The sequence below is a fragment of the Anas platyrhynchos genome, chromosome 5 (genome assembly GCF_047663525.1).
Source record: "Anas platyrhynchos isolate ZD024472 breed Pekin duck chromosome 5, IASCAAS_PekinDuck_T2T, whole genome shotgun sequence".
Taxonomy (NCBI): domain Eukaryota; kingdom Metazoa; phylum Chordata; class Aves; order Anseriformes; family Anatidae; genus Anas; species Anas platyrhynchos.
The window spans coordinates 53,646,507-53,664,066 of record NC_092591.1 but is presented as its reverse complement, the minus strand read 5'-3'; the positions used below and the strand labels follow the sequence as shown (position 1 = coordinate 53,664,066).

The following is a 17,560-nucleotide window of genomic DNA, read 5'->3' as shown; positions in this document are numbered from 1 at the left end:
GCTGCTGCCCTTCTTACTGCCTGGGAGCAGGGCTGTGACAGTTCCCCACGCCTGTTCTGGGGGCACATGAATGCTAGCTTTCCAAATCCCATTAACAAGGCTGCTGTGCTAGCTATTGAGTTTATGGGACCACAGAGACCCTATAAAACGTGAAAACCTTCAACTGGGTCAGTCTCTAAGATAGTGCTAGTGCAGTATGAAGCCCAAGCAGCTAGAGCAGGTTGCTCAGAAACATGTCCAGTAAGGTGACCCTTTCCACAGTCTGTCTTCTCAGCTCTTGTACCTAGTGGCTTAGGGACTGTCTGAACGAGGGCCCCATACAGGCTTAGTGTGTGATAACCACACATGAACATATCTTTCACATCCTTTTCTCATCTCTTTTTGACCCTATCCATTACTCTTGGCTTCCTGCAATCTCCCATAGCTTGACTGCACTGCACGAAATGATGCTTTATATTATTTATTTTCTAGCCTCTTGCTTAATAATTTTGTTTAGATGTCACTGTGTTGCTGTGCGAGTAGAAAATAAGTTTCTTTCCCTCACTCTGCATTCCGTAGTTTCGCTGTATCCCACCTCAGTCAATCATCCCTTCTCTACACAGATAGCTATATTCTGGTGTACATATATATAGCCTTCCCCTGTTTGTATTATTCTAGTTTCATGGAGCCTGACTGAGGTTTTGGCAGGTCCAGATCGAGCTGTGTCACAGTAAAGGTGTCCTCTAAGATCTGCTGGCAGAGCTGCCCCTGAATGTTCCCACATATTTCAATTGTATTGACAGGTTAACTTCTGTAGTTTAAATGAGAGACTTCCACTCACCTAGTTCATTTTCGCTGAAACAAATCAGGAAGTGATCAAAAAAAAACAAAAACTAGCTCCACAGTTACATCTGAGGAGGCAGGAACATTTGGTAGGAAAATGGTAATGACCAGCTGGGAGCTTGCTTTTGGGTTGATAATCTCTTGTGCTGGCCCAGCTGTTCGCAGAGTATACAGAGGTAGCACGTATGTAGTCACTTGTAGCACCGTCTTAGATTTACGCTTGATTAAGAGTGGTAAAATTAATCAAAATTAATCAGCTTTTTATTAAATTGTGGCTGTTTATTAGTTGAATGAGGTTCCTAATCAATCTTTGAACATGCTACTGAAGTGTTGGTTCTCTTGTGAGTAAAAGGGCAGGAATATGCAGTTGGGTAATTGCACAGCTGAATCAGCGTAAATTGGTTTTGAAACCTTAAGTTGAGCCTTGCAGCTGAGTGGAACAAATGCATGTCAGTTTATAGACAGCATCTTTGTTTGGGGTGCTGGGAACGAGTCTTCTCAGCTGTGTAATGGTGTCATACAACTGCTGTGTTTTCCTCGTGATAGATTTGGAAGGGCAAAGAAAAAAACAGTCACGAGCTTGTACATGGCTGCCTGTTGGCATTGGTCTACACCCCTCCTAATTTTGCTGTTTCTTTCCCAGGAACTCCCTGCAGCAAGTTCTGCTCCTGTGTACAGGCATTACAGTCATGGTGCTACTCTCATTCACAACTGACTGACCTCTGCGCTGACTTCATGATGCCTCCCAGAGCCACCGCAGTGACTCTGAGCTGTTACAAAGCAATAAGGAACACTAATGTTATTTCCTATGTGTGTGCGTGCAGATCTGGCTGCTAGTGTGAGAAGCAGGTGAGAAAGAGGTCTGGGTGTGCAGGACTTCGTTCCCTGGCTCTCCTTTCCCTGTTCTGCTAAAATCCCACACATCAGGGCTTTTATTTTTTTATGGAGCAAAAGATACAGTGAGCAGAAATGAACTGAACAACTGCTCCACCGAGAATGGACAACGTTTTATTTGGTTCATTCTGATGGAACTGTACCTCCCAGGCTCTCGTGTGAACACAACAGAGGCGATCCCTGTAGCCGATGAAGAACTTTTCTACCACTCTGAGGGCTGGAGACAGAACAGGGATGGCAAAGCAACAGTAAAGCAACAGCTTTAGCCAGAACTCCCTATCCACGAGGAGTTACGGTGCTATGAAAACCTGCATTGTAGATAGAGGGGAAAGGCTCCTTTCCAACTTACCTCTGGCTTTTAATTGACATCACTTGTTCCTAAAGGTAGTATTAGCCTTGGCAGTTTGCTTCTTTGGTCTGTTTAGTATTTACTTATGTTGAAATTGAACCAAGAACTTGGGGCACTTTTGGATAGGTCACTACAATTAAATGGCTCAGCTTGGAGATCACTTGCCTCAGCGCTTACCACTCCAACAGCCAGCACAGCCTAATTATTTCTATTTTGTTTCTGAAAAATGGTCAGTAAATGATTCTTCTATTGCCAGACTTATCAGCTCATCTACACGTGAAAGGAAAGCCACGTAGCTGCTATTTATGACCTTCCTCTCCTCATAACTGCCAGCTGAACATGGCCAAGTCTGCTCTTGAGACCAAATTCACCCACAAGTTTCCAAGCCCTCTTGAGAAGGAAGGATTAGCATGTCAGCCCTGCCTGGCACCTTACAGCAGTCCTGGACTATCATGGCTCAGGTCAGTTTGGGCAGTGGTTGGACACCATTCAGTACAGCCTGGTCAGCAGCATATAACCCCGTTAGCTTTTCCTCTGATCAACGTAGCATGTTTAAGGGTGTGCTATAACCAAAGCTAGAGATGGTAGCTTATTTCTGGCCGCCTTACCTCATGGTGGAGGTAGTCTGTTGGGGATGAATGGATAAGCAATACTACTGGAATTCCTTAAGGGAAGGGGCAAAGCAGCAGGGAATACTGGAGGGAGGGTGAAATGGGAAAGGTAAGACTGTTGGTTAAAAGATTTTAAAAAATGGGTCTGGAAAAGTTGTGTGCTTAGTAAGGAGAGGAAAGGGTGGTGTTAAGCATGCTTAAAGAGTTTTCTGTTGTATGATATTTGGGGTAACATTTTTGGCAATTTTAGACCAATAAAAATGAATGACGTTTCTAGCACTTTGCCCAGACAGGCAAAGCAGACAGGGCTGACCAGGCCCTCATCCCACAGGGATGTTTTAGTGCCACAGAGACATGGTCAGTTGCTAGATCATCCATTCTGCAAAGCTTATCCTCGCTTTGCTTAAATCTGTTTAAAAGCTGGTCTAATTGAACTAGCAGAATCATTGGATACAAAACAGGTGCCACAATGTGAATTGCACCAATTCAGTTTTGTTTTTAAACAGCTTTTCTAAATGAGCACAGCTCTCCAGCCTGCACAAAGCCTTATCAAGAGGGCTTGTCCCTAGAGGGGGTAATTTGGGTCGGAGCAATGATGCAGGTATGCTGCCCGCAGCAGAGGCATTTACTTTCCTAAGAGATTCTTGAACTGTAGACAGTTCTTTTCTTATGACAGCTCCTGTCCTACTTTTCAGGGAGAGCTGGAGAGCTCATGCTTGCAGCTTTCTCTGCCCAGGAACTGCTGTCTAAATTTTTTTCGTCTTTCCTTACCCCAGGCTCACACAGTAAGTAGTTTCACAGTGAGGGAGGCTTAGTGCTTTTTTTTTTTTCTTAGGGGAGGGGGAGTGTTTTGGAAAACAAAGTTGCTTTCCTTTGTCAGCTTCTCCCTCTGTCATTCAGTTGTCAGAAAGTCTGAATGTAGCATCCGCTGTGCTGGAAGATTAATTTGATTAGCCCGCAGGGACTAGGGGAATATATTAACCTCCCTAGCTCTGACTTTGTTGTTCTCCCCCCTCCCTGGGGACTAGAGCTAGCTGGACCCTGTAGTAGGGCTTTGGAGGATGAGTTTGTAGAGAAAGAGGTGCCTGCCATTTCCCAAGATGTCTTTCTCAAAATGAGGCTGGTATTTAAGTTGAAGCATTGCGAGGTGAGTGCCCATGAGTTGGTATTGTTGCATCAGCACTGACTCTTGCCAAGGCTAAACTACAGTCAGGATTTTGTGCTCAGCGTTCAGGAATGTGAAGTGGATGACACTGAAGAAAGAATTTCTCAGTTGTTTTTCTTGGCTGATACCACAGGCCGAGAGAGTTGTGGTTCTTGGGAAGATACCCTGTAGAAGGTATCCACGGGGCTTACAGGAGGGGCTGGCTTTCCACTACATGCAACGTCAGCCCTGGGGCTGAGGATGCAGAGCATTGGGAGGAAATGGAGCATCACTCCACCACATTTGTCACTTTTGGAAATGCAGAGAGACTAGTATTTTCTAAGCTCTATTTTTTCAGCTACTCTTATGCATTTTCCCACTTCATCTGTATTGGTCTGCTCTGTATGGAGACAATAGAGATGAAATAAATGGTTTTTCATTGTGGGTTTGCGTTTTTTATTGTTGTTGTTGAAATTGCTACTTTTCATTTAACTAAAATTACACATTCAAATTTCAGTGAACTACAGAACAATGTCTCTGGGTTAGTTTAGAGAATTCTGGAGCCTGACCCTGTTCTTTACTCGTCTGACTTTCACAATTGTAAGAAAAGTTTCTAACCCAGTTTGCTGTACCTGCTGCCATGACACCCTGGGCCAGGAACGCTGTGTTCTGATCAAAATTCTTGGTTGCCAGCCTGCATTCCCTGAAAAGTATCGCCAGGTGAGTTATTCCTAGTTGAGCAGAGAACTTGCATAGTAACTGACTACTACTCGGAGTTTGGCAAACATACTTTGTGATTAGTGATATTTTTTTCATGTAAAAACTCAGAGCCTGTCTGGTAGTTATGCTCCTCAGCACTTAGGGCTAAGCTGGTTACCTGACATATGGGACAAAGGCATCAAATGTCATGTATAGGAGGAGCCCAGAAGGGAGTAAAGGGATTTTCTTTACCCTTCAAACACATGGGTTCAAAGCAGGTCTTATCCCACTCTTCAGCTGAAAGATTTTCAGGCTATAAATGCTGAATAGTAGGAAATGACTCTTGGTTCTTACAGAAGACTTCTTTAAGAAGAAGGAAAAAGATAACCCTAGAGCTGGAAGAATGTAGACAGGTAGGTAGGTGATCAAGGGCATGATTTGATGGTGGTACAGGGGCTTTGGCAGCAATGTAGCTTTTGTTATTTCTGTCCCCAGCTTCACCATGCTGCCCTCTTTGGTTGTCTGTGGGGCTGTGCTCTGAGCTTCCCTCCCCCAACCCTTTTTTCTTGAAAGTAATGTGAGTCAGCTGCGTCGTTCAGTGGCTCTTGCATGATTGCTGTAAGGCAGAGGGGAACAACACCTGGAACTGTTTAAGGGTGATGCTCTTGCCAGAGCCAGCCTTCTGAAGCTGTAGCCTGAGGAACTGATGTGGAGAGCAGGGGGCTGTAATAGGATGGCAGATCTAGGAGACATGAATATTCTAGTCTTTCCACAAGGAAGCTGTCATAATTGCAGGATCTTGTGTTATGTAGAGCACCAATTGTTTGAAAATTATTTTTCACTCTTGATGTGGAAGACTTGTAATTTAGCTGGTATGTGTAAGAAAATTCCTTCAGCAGCAGCCCTGTCAGTTCCTTTCAATTTGCCTGCCTTCAAGGCATGACTGTGCAGCTGCGTGGCTGGTAATCCCATCTGTCCAGTCCGCGCTGCTGAAGAGAGAAGCGTGCTGAAATGTGGCAAAAGCAAGCTTTATGCATGGCTGCTGCGTGTTCCCACCAGGCATGGTTCTCTGGGGAGAAAAGCAGCGCCTGCCCTCAGCAGGGCCCCTGGGAGCCGGGCTGTGGGGGGCAGTTTGGGTGCGCTGAGCACAGCTGGGAGGGTCAGGACCAAAATCTCCTACAGGTGGGCAGTTGCTGCAGGCAGGCAATTTAAGGTATTTATATCAAGGTCAAGGGTGTCAGAAAAGGAGACGTTGTTTTAATTTTGACTTGCTGTAGCTGGAAGCCAGCTTCGAAAAGGTGATGCCCTAAAATCTGGCTGTGGGAACAGTGCTGCAGCTGGAGGAACGAGCCCCTCACAGCGGGCAGGACCCAAGGGGATGCGGTGCCCTTGGCCCTGCTGCATTTAACCCAGGGCTTGGCTTTCGCTGCTTCTCCTCGTGTACCACAGAGCGACGCTTCCAGCTTATTTTCCAATAAAGGGGGAAAGCAGACAGGACCCTAGGAACCCCCCGCCGTGCCCGGGGGGCTGGGGGCCGTGTGGCGGCCGCCCTGAGGCGAGGAGCGGCCCCGCCCCGCCCCGCCCCGCCCCCTCCCCTCACCTGGCGGCCGTTGCCGAGCCCGCGACCGTTACCCCGCGCGCGCAGCCCCGCGCCTCGTGAGGCGAGCGGCGCCCTCAGGGCCCCGTGAGGGGAGCGGCCTCTCGGGCCGGGCCGGGCCGGGCCGGGGGGGCGCTGGGGGCCGCCCCGGGAGCCGAGCCCGTCCCGGCGGCGCGGAGCGGGCTCCGCCGGCCCCGTTTCCCTTCCGGGGGCGTCGCGGCGGGCGGAGGCCCCCGGGCGGCCCGCAGGGAAGCGCCCGCCCCCGCCGCCCGCGGCGCGGTAAGATGGCGGCCGCGGCTCAGGCGCTGAGCGGCTGCGGGCTGCTGCTGGCCGCCGCCGCCCTGGCGCTGCTGGCCGTGGCCATCGGCACCGACTCCTGGTACGAGACGGACGCGCGGCGGCACCGCGAGCGCTGCCGCGGCTTCGGCCACAAGCGCAGCGACCCGCCCGGCTCCATGTCGGCGCCCAGCTCGCACCTGCCGCTCCGCGCACGGCCCCCGCGGGCCCTGCTGCCCGGCCGGCCCCCGGCCCCCGCCCCGGCCGCTGCAGCCGCCGCCGCCGCGCTGGACTCGCACTGCGGCCGCCGCTTCAACTCCACCGTCTCGGGGCTCTGGAGGCGCTGCCACCGCGCGGGCTACGAGCCGGACAGCGAGGAGCTCATCCGGAAAGGTGAGGGGAGCGGGCGCGGCCCCGGGCCCGCTGCTGTCCGTGGTGCTGAGGGCCCCGGCGTGGCCCCGAGCCGCTCCCGGGGCCCCGTTTCCACAGCTCGGGTGCCGCAGCGCCGGGTGGGACCCGTGGCTTGGTGCCTGGGCAGGGTGCTGCTGGGCGTTGTGGCCCCGGCACCGCGCTGCTGGGCGCAGAGAAACGTGCGGGGCTGTGTGCAGCTCTGTGGGTGCGTGGCAGGGAGATGGGGACCTGTTGTGCCTCTTGTAGCCTGGGGGGCTTCGCACTGCTGCAGGGGATGGCCAGACCTTCACAGTGACTGGTGTGTGTCCGGCTGGGTCACACAGGGCTCCAGGTGTGACAGGAGAGCAAGCTGTGAATGTGATGCCGTCGTGGTGCAGTGCAAAGCCCAGCAGTTTGTGGAGTGTGGATAAAATTCCTGGGCTGGGTAGCACAAATAATGTAGCGGGCTGACCCACCAAGTCAAAATAAATGTCATAGAAAACAAGCTTAGGGGAAAAAATGGTGTGCATGATTAATGATAAATAGCAGGACTTCGTGTTCCAGAAGGTACATACTGGCACAGGGAGAGTAGGAGTGGGGAGAAGTGCTTCCATTGAGGCACAAAATGGAAATGCTATCTTAAGAAAGCAGGAGCAGTTCTTCAGTGTGGCTTCCAACTGTGACGCCAATCCCGCACAGCGGAGGATGGATAGACTGGCACTGCGAGGCTCAGCTCATTGTCCGTTCTTTCCAACGCACAGCAGTGACTCTTACTTTTAGAAACTCCAGTGCTATGCTATTACCTTCTTCCTCTATTTAATCTCCTAGCATCCATTTTATGCATTTTCATTTTTATTTCCACGTTGATCTCATTTCGCTAAAAGGCAGTTCATTAATTTCATTCTATTAATTGTCCCTATGATGTAAAATGTTTATCTGTTTTTCTGCTTCACAGCAAACCAAACGCTTTCAGCTTCTACTGAGATTAGCAAAGGGTGGGGGAAGGGATGGGAATACTACTTTGGCCCTCAATACTTATGGTTTTGAGGGATTTTGCCAACACTACTGCTGTCGGGTGTAGAGGCCAGAGTCTACGTTCTGCATGTGTGAGGGTGTTACAGAGTGGTCAGTGATCTTCCTTAGGGCCTAATGTGTTAAACTGGAGAGATTCCAAATACAAAAGGTTTTCCTTCTACTTAATTTTTTTCCTTCAGCTGTTCTAATAGAGGACATTGCCTTTCCCTGCAAACCTTGCTTCCCTTGTATTCTCTGCCTACGTTGCTGCTGTACAGATTTAGGTATCATCTTATAGAGAGAAAATTATTAATAATAGTTCTTGTGGAGTCAGGTCTTTAAATAGATATGACTCTTGTCTTATCCCCTCCCCTGACCTGCTTTTCTAGCAGCCGCTCCGTGTTCTCACTGTGTCTATCTTTTTTCTGACAGCTATGATTAAGCAGCCTTTTCCAGCCGATGGCCAGGTGTGGCTGTTGCTGTGCTGTTCTTTCAAGAACGCTACTAGATGCCTTCCAAAGAGAAGCAAATGGGCTTTTTATCCTAGTGTGAGCTGAAGCTCACTACTGTGCTCCTCTGAGTGTCCTACTTTCTCTTCAATTAGCAGTAAGTTTTCAGTTAGCCCTTTGGTGATGCGTGATACCTCCTTCTGTTCTCGATAGTCTCAAGAGTAGAGATTTTTATAGGCTTTAGTGACAGAGGAGTAAGTAATTTTTGTGCAAGTCCAGTGGCATTTTGATTAAGGTTTCCACTCTTCATTTTCTAGCATCTCTGGAGTAAGGTTTATTTTCTTTCTGGGTGTCTCTTGAGTGCTGATTAAATTACTTAAATCCATAAGTGTCCTTTTCTGTTTAGATAATCCTGTAGATTTCTAGTCTAGTCCTTTTCTATTGCTATTAATGCAAACTAAGTGCTGTGGAAACTTCAGTACTTGAGCATTTTAGCTGGTGATGCCTATAGACGGATGTGTTTACATATGTAATTTATATACTTGCTTTATACGCTTAAAAGGAAAAGGCAGGAGTCAAAAAACAGAGCAAAACCGAGAGGTGGGAAAAGTTTAAATGTAAGAGGGAAATAATGCGTGGGTGTTTCCTTAAAAAGCAACATTGCTATTTTGGATCTGTGGAAAAATAGACAGTTTGACTTTAAAAATACCATTGAGAAGGTTAAAAAAAATGGACAGACGAAAAGGGGAAAATGGAGATTAGCAATTAGTACGAGATAGCAGCCAAAGAACTGAACCACATGGTGGGTGAACTAAGAGGGTCCCTGTGTGTAGGGGGAGTCTCTGTGAGCATGAGAACTTGAGCAATGTGCCTCATCGAATAATGCCTGGGCTCAGTGCATTCCACACTGGAGACGGCAACAAAATCATTTTGCATGGAGAACTCGTGGCGAGGTCCTGCCGGGACTCATTATACGCTGTTTAGTGGTCTTGTCTATCAATACGAGAAACAGTGTTTGCGAAGTGGTGACTGTAGAAAATGATTAATTAGGAAAGATCAGTTCCAACGGGCTGCTTTGGGTAACTTGGTGGGTTCTTTTGAACAATGTGCATTTGTACACGAGTAAGTTGAAGGAATGAAAACCAAAAAATGTTCATCACTGTTCATAAACTGTTCTTTTTATTGCTTTTCAAGCTTGGTCTGAAAAGACTGAGAGATGGGATTGGTGGTTCTTACATGTGCTGGGTAAAAATGACTTGTTAGTATCATGACGTAGCTGTGAAGATGAGAACCACCAGATGCTTAAGCAGGGGAACGCTGCAGTTTGTGGCAGGAGGGAGGCCCTTAAAAGAAAACTGCTCTGTCCCAGTGTCTGTATTCCCAGTGCTTTCCAGCTGGTGAGAAAATGGAAGAGTTACAGGAGTGGCTGTGAGCTCCACAGAGCTCATGTTGGAGCGGGATATTTAGTAAAGTCAAGCTGTGTAGTCGTGGCCATTGGTAAGTACGATCTGTTAGTAACTATGGTTGTTAAGAGCTGTATTTTTTAAAAAGAAATTTGATTTACCAGATCTAGAGGGCTTTGGGCAGCGGTGTGGGCAAAGTGAACCCAGAGCTGTGAGGTTCTCTGCAGTCATGGGGAAAAATAGCCGGAATAGGCCAGGGGGCTGCAGAAGCCACTTGGTGCTGGGGCAAGAGACAGGGGAGGGCCAGAGCTGGCGCTGGGAGCTCAGCGGTAGGTGCCCCTGGCCTCACCCGTGGTGAGGAGAGGGCCTTCCATCTCCTCCTCGTAGCACTGGCACGCACATTTCAAAGGCAGAGAGAGCTGGAGACTAAACCGAGAAAAAAAAAAAGGGTGCGCAGAGCCCAGGACTACAAACTGAATATGCTACAGTGGGCCCAGATCTCCCTTTCCAGGTGTCTGGCAGCCAAGGGACAAGGGGCCTGTGCTCTGCCTGGGTACCTGGGGTCCGTAAATTCTTCATAGCCAGCATCCTCTGGTCTTGCCCAGCCTCAGTGCTCAGCTGGGGAAAAAGAATGCATCCAGGGACACAGGCGTGTGGTGCCCCAAGGGCAGTGAGAGGTCAGAGGAGGGAAACCTGTCTGCAGCTGCAGCCCTGAGGGAAAAGGATGTGAGGGCAAGGTGTGAGAAACAGCGTCAGAGTGGGAGGCTACAGTCATGTGGGTTGGTCATGAACGTGTCAATGTGACACTGCCAGATGCACTTTGCTGCTTCTCATGTTTATTTTTTAATCAAGAAAATTGCACATGCAGTGCAAGTTCCATAACGTTCTTTTAATGCTCCTAAGAACTGCTAGGATCAGGCTGCCCGTGTAACCTTTTACTTGTACATAGACCGTATGATAATCGAATCTCTCAAGCGCGTGTCCCCTTCTGTCCTGCATTCTCAAATTATTTGTGTGCCAAAACCAACAGTGCTCCCTTAATTTTTGTCCTCCTTGTTCACCACGCTACTCTGTTCTATTCAAACCTTTGCCTGAAGGCAAACTTTTTAATTTTGGCAGGCTTTTCTGTGCTGCTTTTCTGAGTCTGTTACAAACAAAAGCAAAATGACTTTGCTGGCAGGTTTCTGAAATGGAGGACGGGATGCTCTCCCTGTTTTATAGCCTATGATTTCAGCTGTGTAAGGACTTAAGACAAAGGACTAATTAGGGTACCTTTGGAATGCATTTGATTTTGTAGTTACTTTGTGGTTTTCTTTTTTTTTCGTGAGCACTTAGAGAACAAGGTGTTACACTGCTAAATGCAGCCCCGTGAAGTGCCTGTGTGTATTTGAGTGCGTGGTGTCTCTGCTAATCAGATTTAGACCTGACCAGACTGGACACGTGAACTTGCCACTGAAGTTGCAAAACCTGGCTACTGAGGCTTGCCTTGGTGCATGCAATAATTTTGTGGGAGAAAGTGGGTCATGTTCAGCTGTGAGATCACCCTCACCACTTACCTGATCCTCTGACTCTTGCCTACGTATTTCAGCTTTTTTTTTTATCACATGGAAAAGGGACCTACAGTGAGCGGCCACCCGTGTTTTGCTTGCGGCTCACACCAGAGCAGGTCCATCCCACATTCAGGATCTTAGAGGAAGACTGGCTTATGGTGTCGTTATCAGAGGCTGTCACCAGGTCTGTGGATTAGGGGTCAGAGCTGAGCTTAGTGGGCACCATAAGCCCTGGAATTCTCCATCTCCTGAGCTTCTTCACTTTGCAACCATGCTGTTTTAATACAGGCTTATGTGCTGCCTACATAAAGTCAGCACTTTGAATTCTGGAGAAGAACGGATTAGGAGGAGGAAAGTTTTTTTAAACCAGAAGCAGAATGAACTGCTATTTGAGAATGTCTGAGCAACCGGATTTGTATAAGAAGGTGGAGGTTTTACTTTATTCCATATGTAAACTGTTGTAGCAATGCGGAGCAAAGATGTTCTCAGGCAGCCCTACAGACCCATTCCAAAACAGCCGCCAGGCGGGAACCCTGCTCAGCAGGGAGAGGCACATGGGGCAGGTCGGGCAGCTTCCCTGTGGCTCGGGAGGCAGTAGGGAGCGCACCGGAGGACAGGAGCCCGCTTGCAGTGCTTTGCTGCTTTGTGTGGAAATCTAGTGTTGGGCTTTTCTCTTTGGGGCACGCGCTTTGCATGTCTGCTTGTTCCACTACAGTAAGAAATGTCACTGTTTTATTAACGTGAGGAACTTCAGATCACCTTCCCCTCCCTGGCGTGGTTGCTGGAGTTGGCTGGGTTTTGTGTGTACTCATCCCGGCCTTGTGAAGTGTGGGCTTCCTCCTTGCAGGAACCGCTCAGCGCTGGCCCAGGGAGTGCTGTTAGAGAACAAAATAAGGCTTCCCACTGCTACAGGAGCAGCTCAAAGCTCATTTCTTCTCCTGGGTTTTCTTTCATCTTTTGCAAAGCTGGTCACTGAGTCTGCAGCTCTCTGCTAGTGATTGTTCACCAGCTTAATTAGCTCACTGGCCAGCTGATTGTTTTTGAGTGGTTCTTCTGCCCCAGCATTCAAGTGCCAGTAATGACCTGTGGCCATTGTTTAAGGGGAACTTTTTGTGCTATTTATCTCTGTTACCTTTCTGACTGGTCTCTCCCTCCCTCTATCCACGTTTAGTTCCCCTTCTCCCTGTTTTCTAAAACTAAAAATTCCCTTTGAGAAGAGCATGTATGGTAGGTTCACGTTTGCATCAGGGATACACTTTACTTTAAGCTACGGTGGAAACAAGCCTGCAGGGGTACTATTGTCCATCAAAAATAAAGCAAAGAGCAAATGACTACTAGATTAGATTCAAACTTCTCTCCCTTTCAATTCACTTTTTAGCATTCATTCAAAATTTTCAGAAAGCGATTGAAATCTGTACTCTTAAGAAACAAACCAGTCCTGCTGGTATTCTGCCATGTTCTTGTCTCCTCAGCTATCCCAAAGAGGTTGTACCAGTTCCTCTAGGAGTCTTCTGGATCCATTTTTGGTGGCTGTCATTGCTGTTTACCTTCAGATTTTTCCTCCTGCGGCCTGCCTGGGGTAGCAGGGTTCCCCCTTAGCCAGTGTTTCCTTATAGCAAGGCTCTCTCCACTCCTAATCTGAGTCCCTTAAGTAAATGGTTCTTTTTTGATGGTATTTGCTCTGGTACCGAACTAAGACTTCCCTTGTGTGAGCTCTGCTGGGCCAGCCAACTCAGCAGCAAGTGCAAGGCATGGGGATTTTGCCGTGTTTCACTCTGGTGTTCCCTTGCAGGAGTCATTCAGCGCTGTACTGCAGTGAAGTACCACTACACCTCCAGCTCTCTGCCTCGCAACTTACCCATCAACATCACCAACACCATCCGGCAGGACGAGTGGCACGCTCTCCGTAAGTAACCCAAGTGATGCACGTGACTGTTTGGATTAGTGATGCTTTAATGTAATGCCAAGTGAGGGCTTTAAATCAGATACCCTTCACAGGTATAAATAGGTATAAATACCTATTTGTTAGTGAAATGGGAAAGCAGCTGGCAGTACAAGTGGAAAGGGATGTAAGATTTGGAGGGGCTTATGCAAGTGAAATGGGAATACAGAAAAGTGTGCTGCAAGGTATAACTGTATTCTGGATCTGGGGATGGGCAGTTTCTAGCTGGCTTGCAGCAAAGGTGCTGCGTCATCATCTCGTCTGTGCAGAGCTTGGTGCATTTTCTTGTGTGCACACTAGCGACCTGGTGCAGCTCCCTGGCAACCAGCTCTTTTAGGGAACATCTCCGTTTGTCCTGTCGCTGGCTCCCAGCCCACAAGCTGCCTCGTGCCTCAGTCCTTCCCACGCAGCTGACTGACCTGTAGCCTGTTGCTGACAATGATTTAATCGGGCACTTCTGCTCCTGCTTCTCCCTGTACTTGTTTGGTCCCATTGCCTCACAAAATGCTTCATAGCCACAGTCACGTGAGCCACAGTGCTGAGGAAATTCAGCTACAGCCTGAACCCTGAGGAGGCAGGACCACTGCTTGTGTTGTGGATGATGAGGTGCTGTTCATATCATGGTTGTCTAAGCGATTTATTTTTGGAGTTTGTTACTGTAGTTGTTACCTTCGTGCTGTATTGATCTTCTGTCTGCTTGTCTTCCCACTATTCCTGTCTTCACCTCACGGCGCCTGCCTTCCTGTGCTTTGCTTCTCTTCAGCGTCCCCTTCCTCCTTTGGTTTCTGTTTTCAACACTCACAAAGAAATGCACACACACAAGCCTTTGTGGTACTGACATTTACAAACCATTGCAGAACTCATAACGTGCCCCTTCTGGCCAATGCTGAGGAGCGTTTGGCCGGCATTGCTCTTGGTCAGCGAAAGAGAGCTCCTAGTTGTAGTGCCCAGCAGAAGGGAGGCCAGCTGGCTGGGTGCCTGTAGGTAATTCGCACGTAGCACTGAAACTTTCACAAGGAAGCTACAGGAGGAGGAGCACATGGGTGTAAGTACAAGCTTTAGCAACAGCAAGTTTAAATCTGTCCAGACTCTTCTCCCTGCTGTCGTGTCTGGGTGACGTCATCTTCATTTCTTCTTTCTGCCTTTTCTGCTTTCTCTCCTCAGATCTGCGGAGGATGACAGCTGGCTTCATCGGCATGGCCGTCTCCATCATCCTGTTTGGGTGGATCATTGGCGTGCTGGGCTGCTGCAAACAGCAGGAGCTGATGCAGTACGTGGCTGGGCTGCTCTTCCTGATGGGAGGTGAGAGCGTTTTGTGTGTGTTCTGTTCCTGGCGCCACCAGTCAGCACAGTTGGCTGGGGAGGTGCTCTTAAAGTCAAGTCAGCCCCGCAGCAAACCCAAAGTGATTCGTTAGTGCAGCGAGCCATGGGCACAGCACGGGGCTGCCACTTCTGGCACCAGGCAGGACGTGGGTGTGCGTGTGCCTGGGTGGGTGGCCCTGGCTGTATGCACACACACCTCCTGCTCTGGGGAGTGGTGTGTTGTAGCCACAGGGACTGTGAGCACAGGCCTCTTGCCTGCCCTGACTGTGTGCAGCCTGCTGCTCCTGTCAGGCAGCTCATCTCATCATTTTCTCTAGGGAATCTTAAACAAAATAATCAACGTACAGCACCTTGCTGCTGATCACAGATGCTTACATGTCAGCCCTCAAAAACTAGGCCAGTGTTTCTTTACTTGAAAGGGGCATAGTAGCAACAAATGCACCAAAACGGTGAGCTACAGAGTTGCTGCAAGGCTGACTCTTTAAATGGAAGCAATAAATTGGCAACTTTTAAATAGAGGCATGTTTTTTTTTTCTTAATTGAAAGGCAGAGCTGCTACCATTGAGCTGCTTGGTGTGACTTGATTAGCTCAATTAATGTAGATGTGATTGTGCTAAATTCTACCCTGCCTCAATTGTATCTGTTTTTTGAAGCTACAGCTAATCTTTGAGTTGTGAGCGCTGACCTAAAAGGATAGATGACCTAAAAGGATTAGATGGTTAAACTGGGAGGGAAATGTGTCACAGTTTTTCCCGAAGCATTTCACTTCGATTTTATAGTCAATGTTTTCACAGCGAACAGTGACTGCTGCTGCCTGCATACTCATCCCTCTGCTTCAGGGACTTGCACTGGACTGACTCATGCTAAAAATGTTCTTTGGTCTTTTTTTTTTTTTAACTAAGACAATATTACTTATTTGGGAAGTAAGGTATCTTACAATGCTACATATTTTGTAATTCTTCCTCTGTTTTTTAAGAAGTGACTGGCAGGAGAAAAAGTGTAATGCCTTTTTTTGAAAAACTTATGACTTTTAAAATACCTAGGGGGAAGACAACAAACAGCGTAATTAACCCGAGGGCACTGTAGAACCCTCTTGCTTTTCTCCCACAGGTACGTGTTGTATCATCTCACTCTGCACATGCGTAGCCGGGATCAATTTTGAGTTATCCCGCTATCCCCGCTACGTCTATGGGCTGCCAGAGGACATCAGTCATGGCTATGGCTGGTCCATGTTCTGTGCCTGGGGAGGCCTGGGCCTCACCCTGCTGGCGGGGTTCCTCTGCACACTGGCCCCGTCACTCAACACTTCGCGGGCATCCGTACAAAAACCCAGACAAGAAAACGGGGCCGTGTGACCTCGGAGGGAGCGAGGAGAGACTCTGGGATGCGCAGCCTGGGCAGAGCCGTGGGTTAACACCGGAAGAGGTGGCACGTCAGCGCGTGGGAGCAGTGCCATAGCGGTGGGAAGTACCAGCCTGTGGGACGCTGCTACAGACGCGTCGTGGACACAGACGTTGCAAGTAACTCCAGGTTTGAATTATTGCTGATTTGCTCATTGATGGTTTAAAGGGGGACAGTTCTTTTGTTTTTGTTTTCTTCTGTTTACAAGGGATTAAGTCCAAGGCTGTGTCTTCTTTTGTGCTGTTTTTTGAACTGTACCTCCATGGTCCTGTTATTGTCCAGTTGTAAGGGATGTTTACGCACCAACTCTATTGCTGCAGGTCTGTGTAATTCAGACCCAAATTAGGGAAGGAGCTATGTGAGGTTGGCTTGAACACTTTTGCAACAAACTTGTCTAGTGTTGGCTCAGGCCATCATTTCCCAAAAGAACCTTGATCTAAGCCGAGGTTTAGGCCAAAGAATTAGCCCATCATTAGTATTAATTCATCTAAAGCAGAAATCTGTGCTATTCTATGCTGTAGTATCAGCTATTTACTCACCACTAAAGCTGTTTCCAAAAGGAGCCTGCTGTAAATGAACAGCAAGCCTCTGAAAATTTCTTACTGGCTTTAGGAGAGGAGGGGAAGGTTTTCCTCAGCTTCTTCCACAGGTAAGGTTACTCGTTTGGCTAATGTCCCCTTGCTTAATGGGGAGATGTATGCAACATGCAGCTTGTAACAATTCAGCTAGAGGCCAGGGTACATTTCTGAAAATAAGTCGTAGTTTGAGCTGCTGGGATCAACTTTCACCACCCAAATAACTTGTGGGTGCAACTCCTGTTCTGTGAAAGGAGATGAGTAATTTTCCCCGAGCTCAAATAGCAGTACTGCTGAAATAGCAGAATGTACAGCCCCCTCCAATATTCACGTCCAAAGGAACTGCAGTGTATTTGCCTCAGGAACACGTGGCTTCTGCTCACTTCACCACCCACCCACCCCTTTATAATGTCAAATGCCCCCTGAGCACAGCACGACAAGAACATGCATGCTCCACTGGAACAAGCTCCCTCTAAAATGGACCTTGGAACCAGTGCAAGTACTAGGGCTAACTCAGGAACATCAGCCAAAGTACTTTAGGGTGCGTTTTTCTTTCATTCACCTATTCTTTCTTCCCTTACATCCCTGCCCCTCTCCCAAGTGTCCAAAAACTGCACAGATAAAGATGAGATGGCCAGCATTTGGAGATGTTTACATTGTACTTCAAATACAATACAGTGGCATGTAAGATACTTAATGCTAAAGTCAGTGTATTTATGAAAAGTGTAATTTTTAAATGGAAGTTTTAATTCTCAACTGGCATTAAAAGTACTGAAAGACTTGCTCAGTGGACGTAATTGTGAATTCTTTGCTACTAATTACCAGACTGACTCACCAGAAAGCTCACGTACATATGGTGTAAAATATTCCAGAGCTAAGTTTAAATGCTATAGTTACAGCATCGTTCATGTGCGAATCCTGTTCACCTCTCCCCTGCAAAATGAGTGTTTGCTGAAAAGAATTCTACGATCGTAACAAAGTTGTACACTCTGTTCCCTGGCTGCACAGGTAAAAAGGGGGAATGCTGTCTGAGCCGCAGATATCCAAGTACACTTACTGCAGTAAGTACAACAGTACCTGTTGGTCCTCATTCTGAAGCAGCAGAGCAGGAATTAATCCAG

At 48.0% G+C, this 17,560-nt stretch overlaps 2 protein-coding genes across 17 annotated transcripts in view; both read left to right on the top strand.

Annotated features, from left to right (window-relative positions):
* Nucleotides 1–4,264, top strand: part of SLC39A13 (solute carrier family 39 member 13) — a 142,753-nt gene extending 138,489 nt beyond the window's left edge. For all 16 annotated transcript variants that reach the window (XM_021278935.4, XM_021278932.4, XM_021278934.4 and 13 more), the window contains one exon: nt 1,466–4,264. In XM_021278935.4, coding sequence (XP_021134610.1) covers nt 1,466–1,541 — 76 coding nt within the window. In that variant the 3' untranslated portion in view covers nt 1,542–4,264. The remainder of the gene's footprint in view (nt 1–1,465) is intronic.
* Nucleotides 4,265–6,167: 1,903 nt separating this feature from the next.
* On the top strand, nt 6,168–17,226 carry LOC101804414 (transmembrane protein 178B). Its single transcript, XM_027457701.3, has 4 exons — nt 6,168–6,785; nt 12,991–13,104; nt 14,305–14,442; nt 15,574–17,226. The coding sequence occupies exons 1-4, from the start codon at nt 6,401–6,403 to the stop codon at nt 15,816–15,818; spliced, it is 882 nt and encodes a 293-aa protein (XP_027313502.1). The 5' UTR covers nt 6,168–6,400; the 3' UTR covers nt 15,819–17,226.
* The last annotated feature ends 334 nt before the right edge of the window (nt 17,227–17,560 follow it).

What these genes read in the sequence shown, in the direction of transcription:
- LOC101804414 (XM_027457701.3), top strand. Translation starts at nt 6,401, where the DNA reads ATGGCGGCCGCGGCTCAGGCGCTGAGCGGCTGCGGGCTGCTGCTGGCC. An exon ending in CGAGGAGCTCATCCGGAAAG is followed by an intron (nt 6,786 to 12,990) that starts GTGAGGGGAGCG and finishes GTTCCCTTGCAG; the next exon opens with GAGTCATTCAGCGCTGTACT. An exon ending in GGACGAGTGGCACGCTCTCC is followed by an intron (nt 13,105 to 14,304) that starts GTAAGTAACCCA and finishes TTCTCTCCTCAG; the next exon opens with ATCTGCGGAGGATGACAGCT.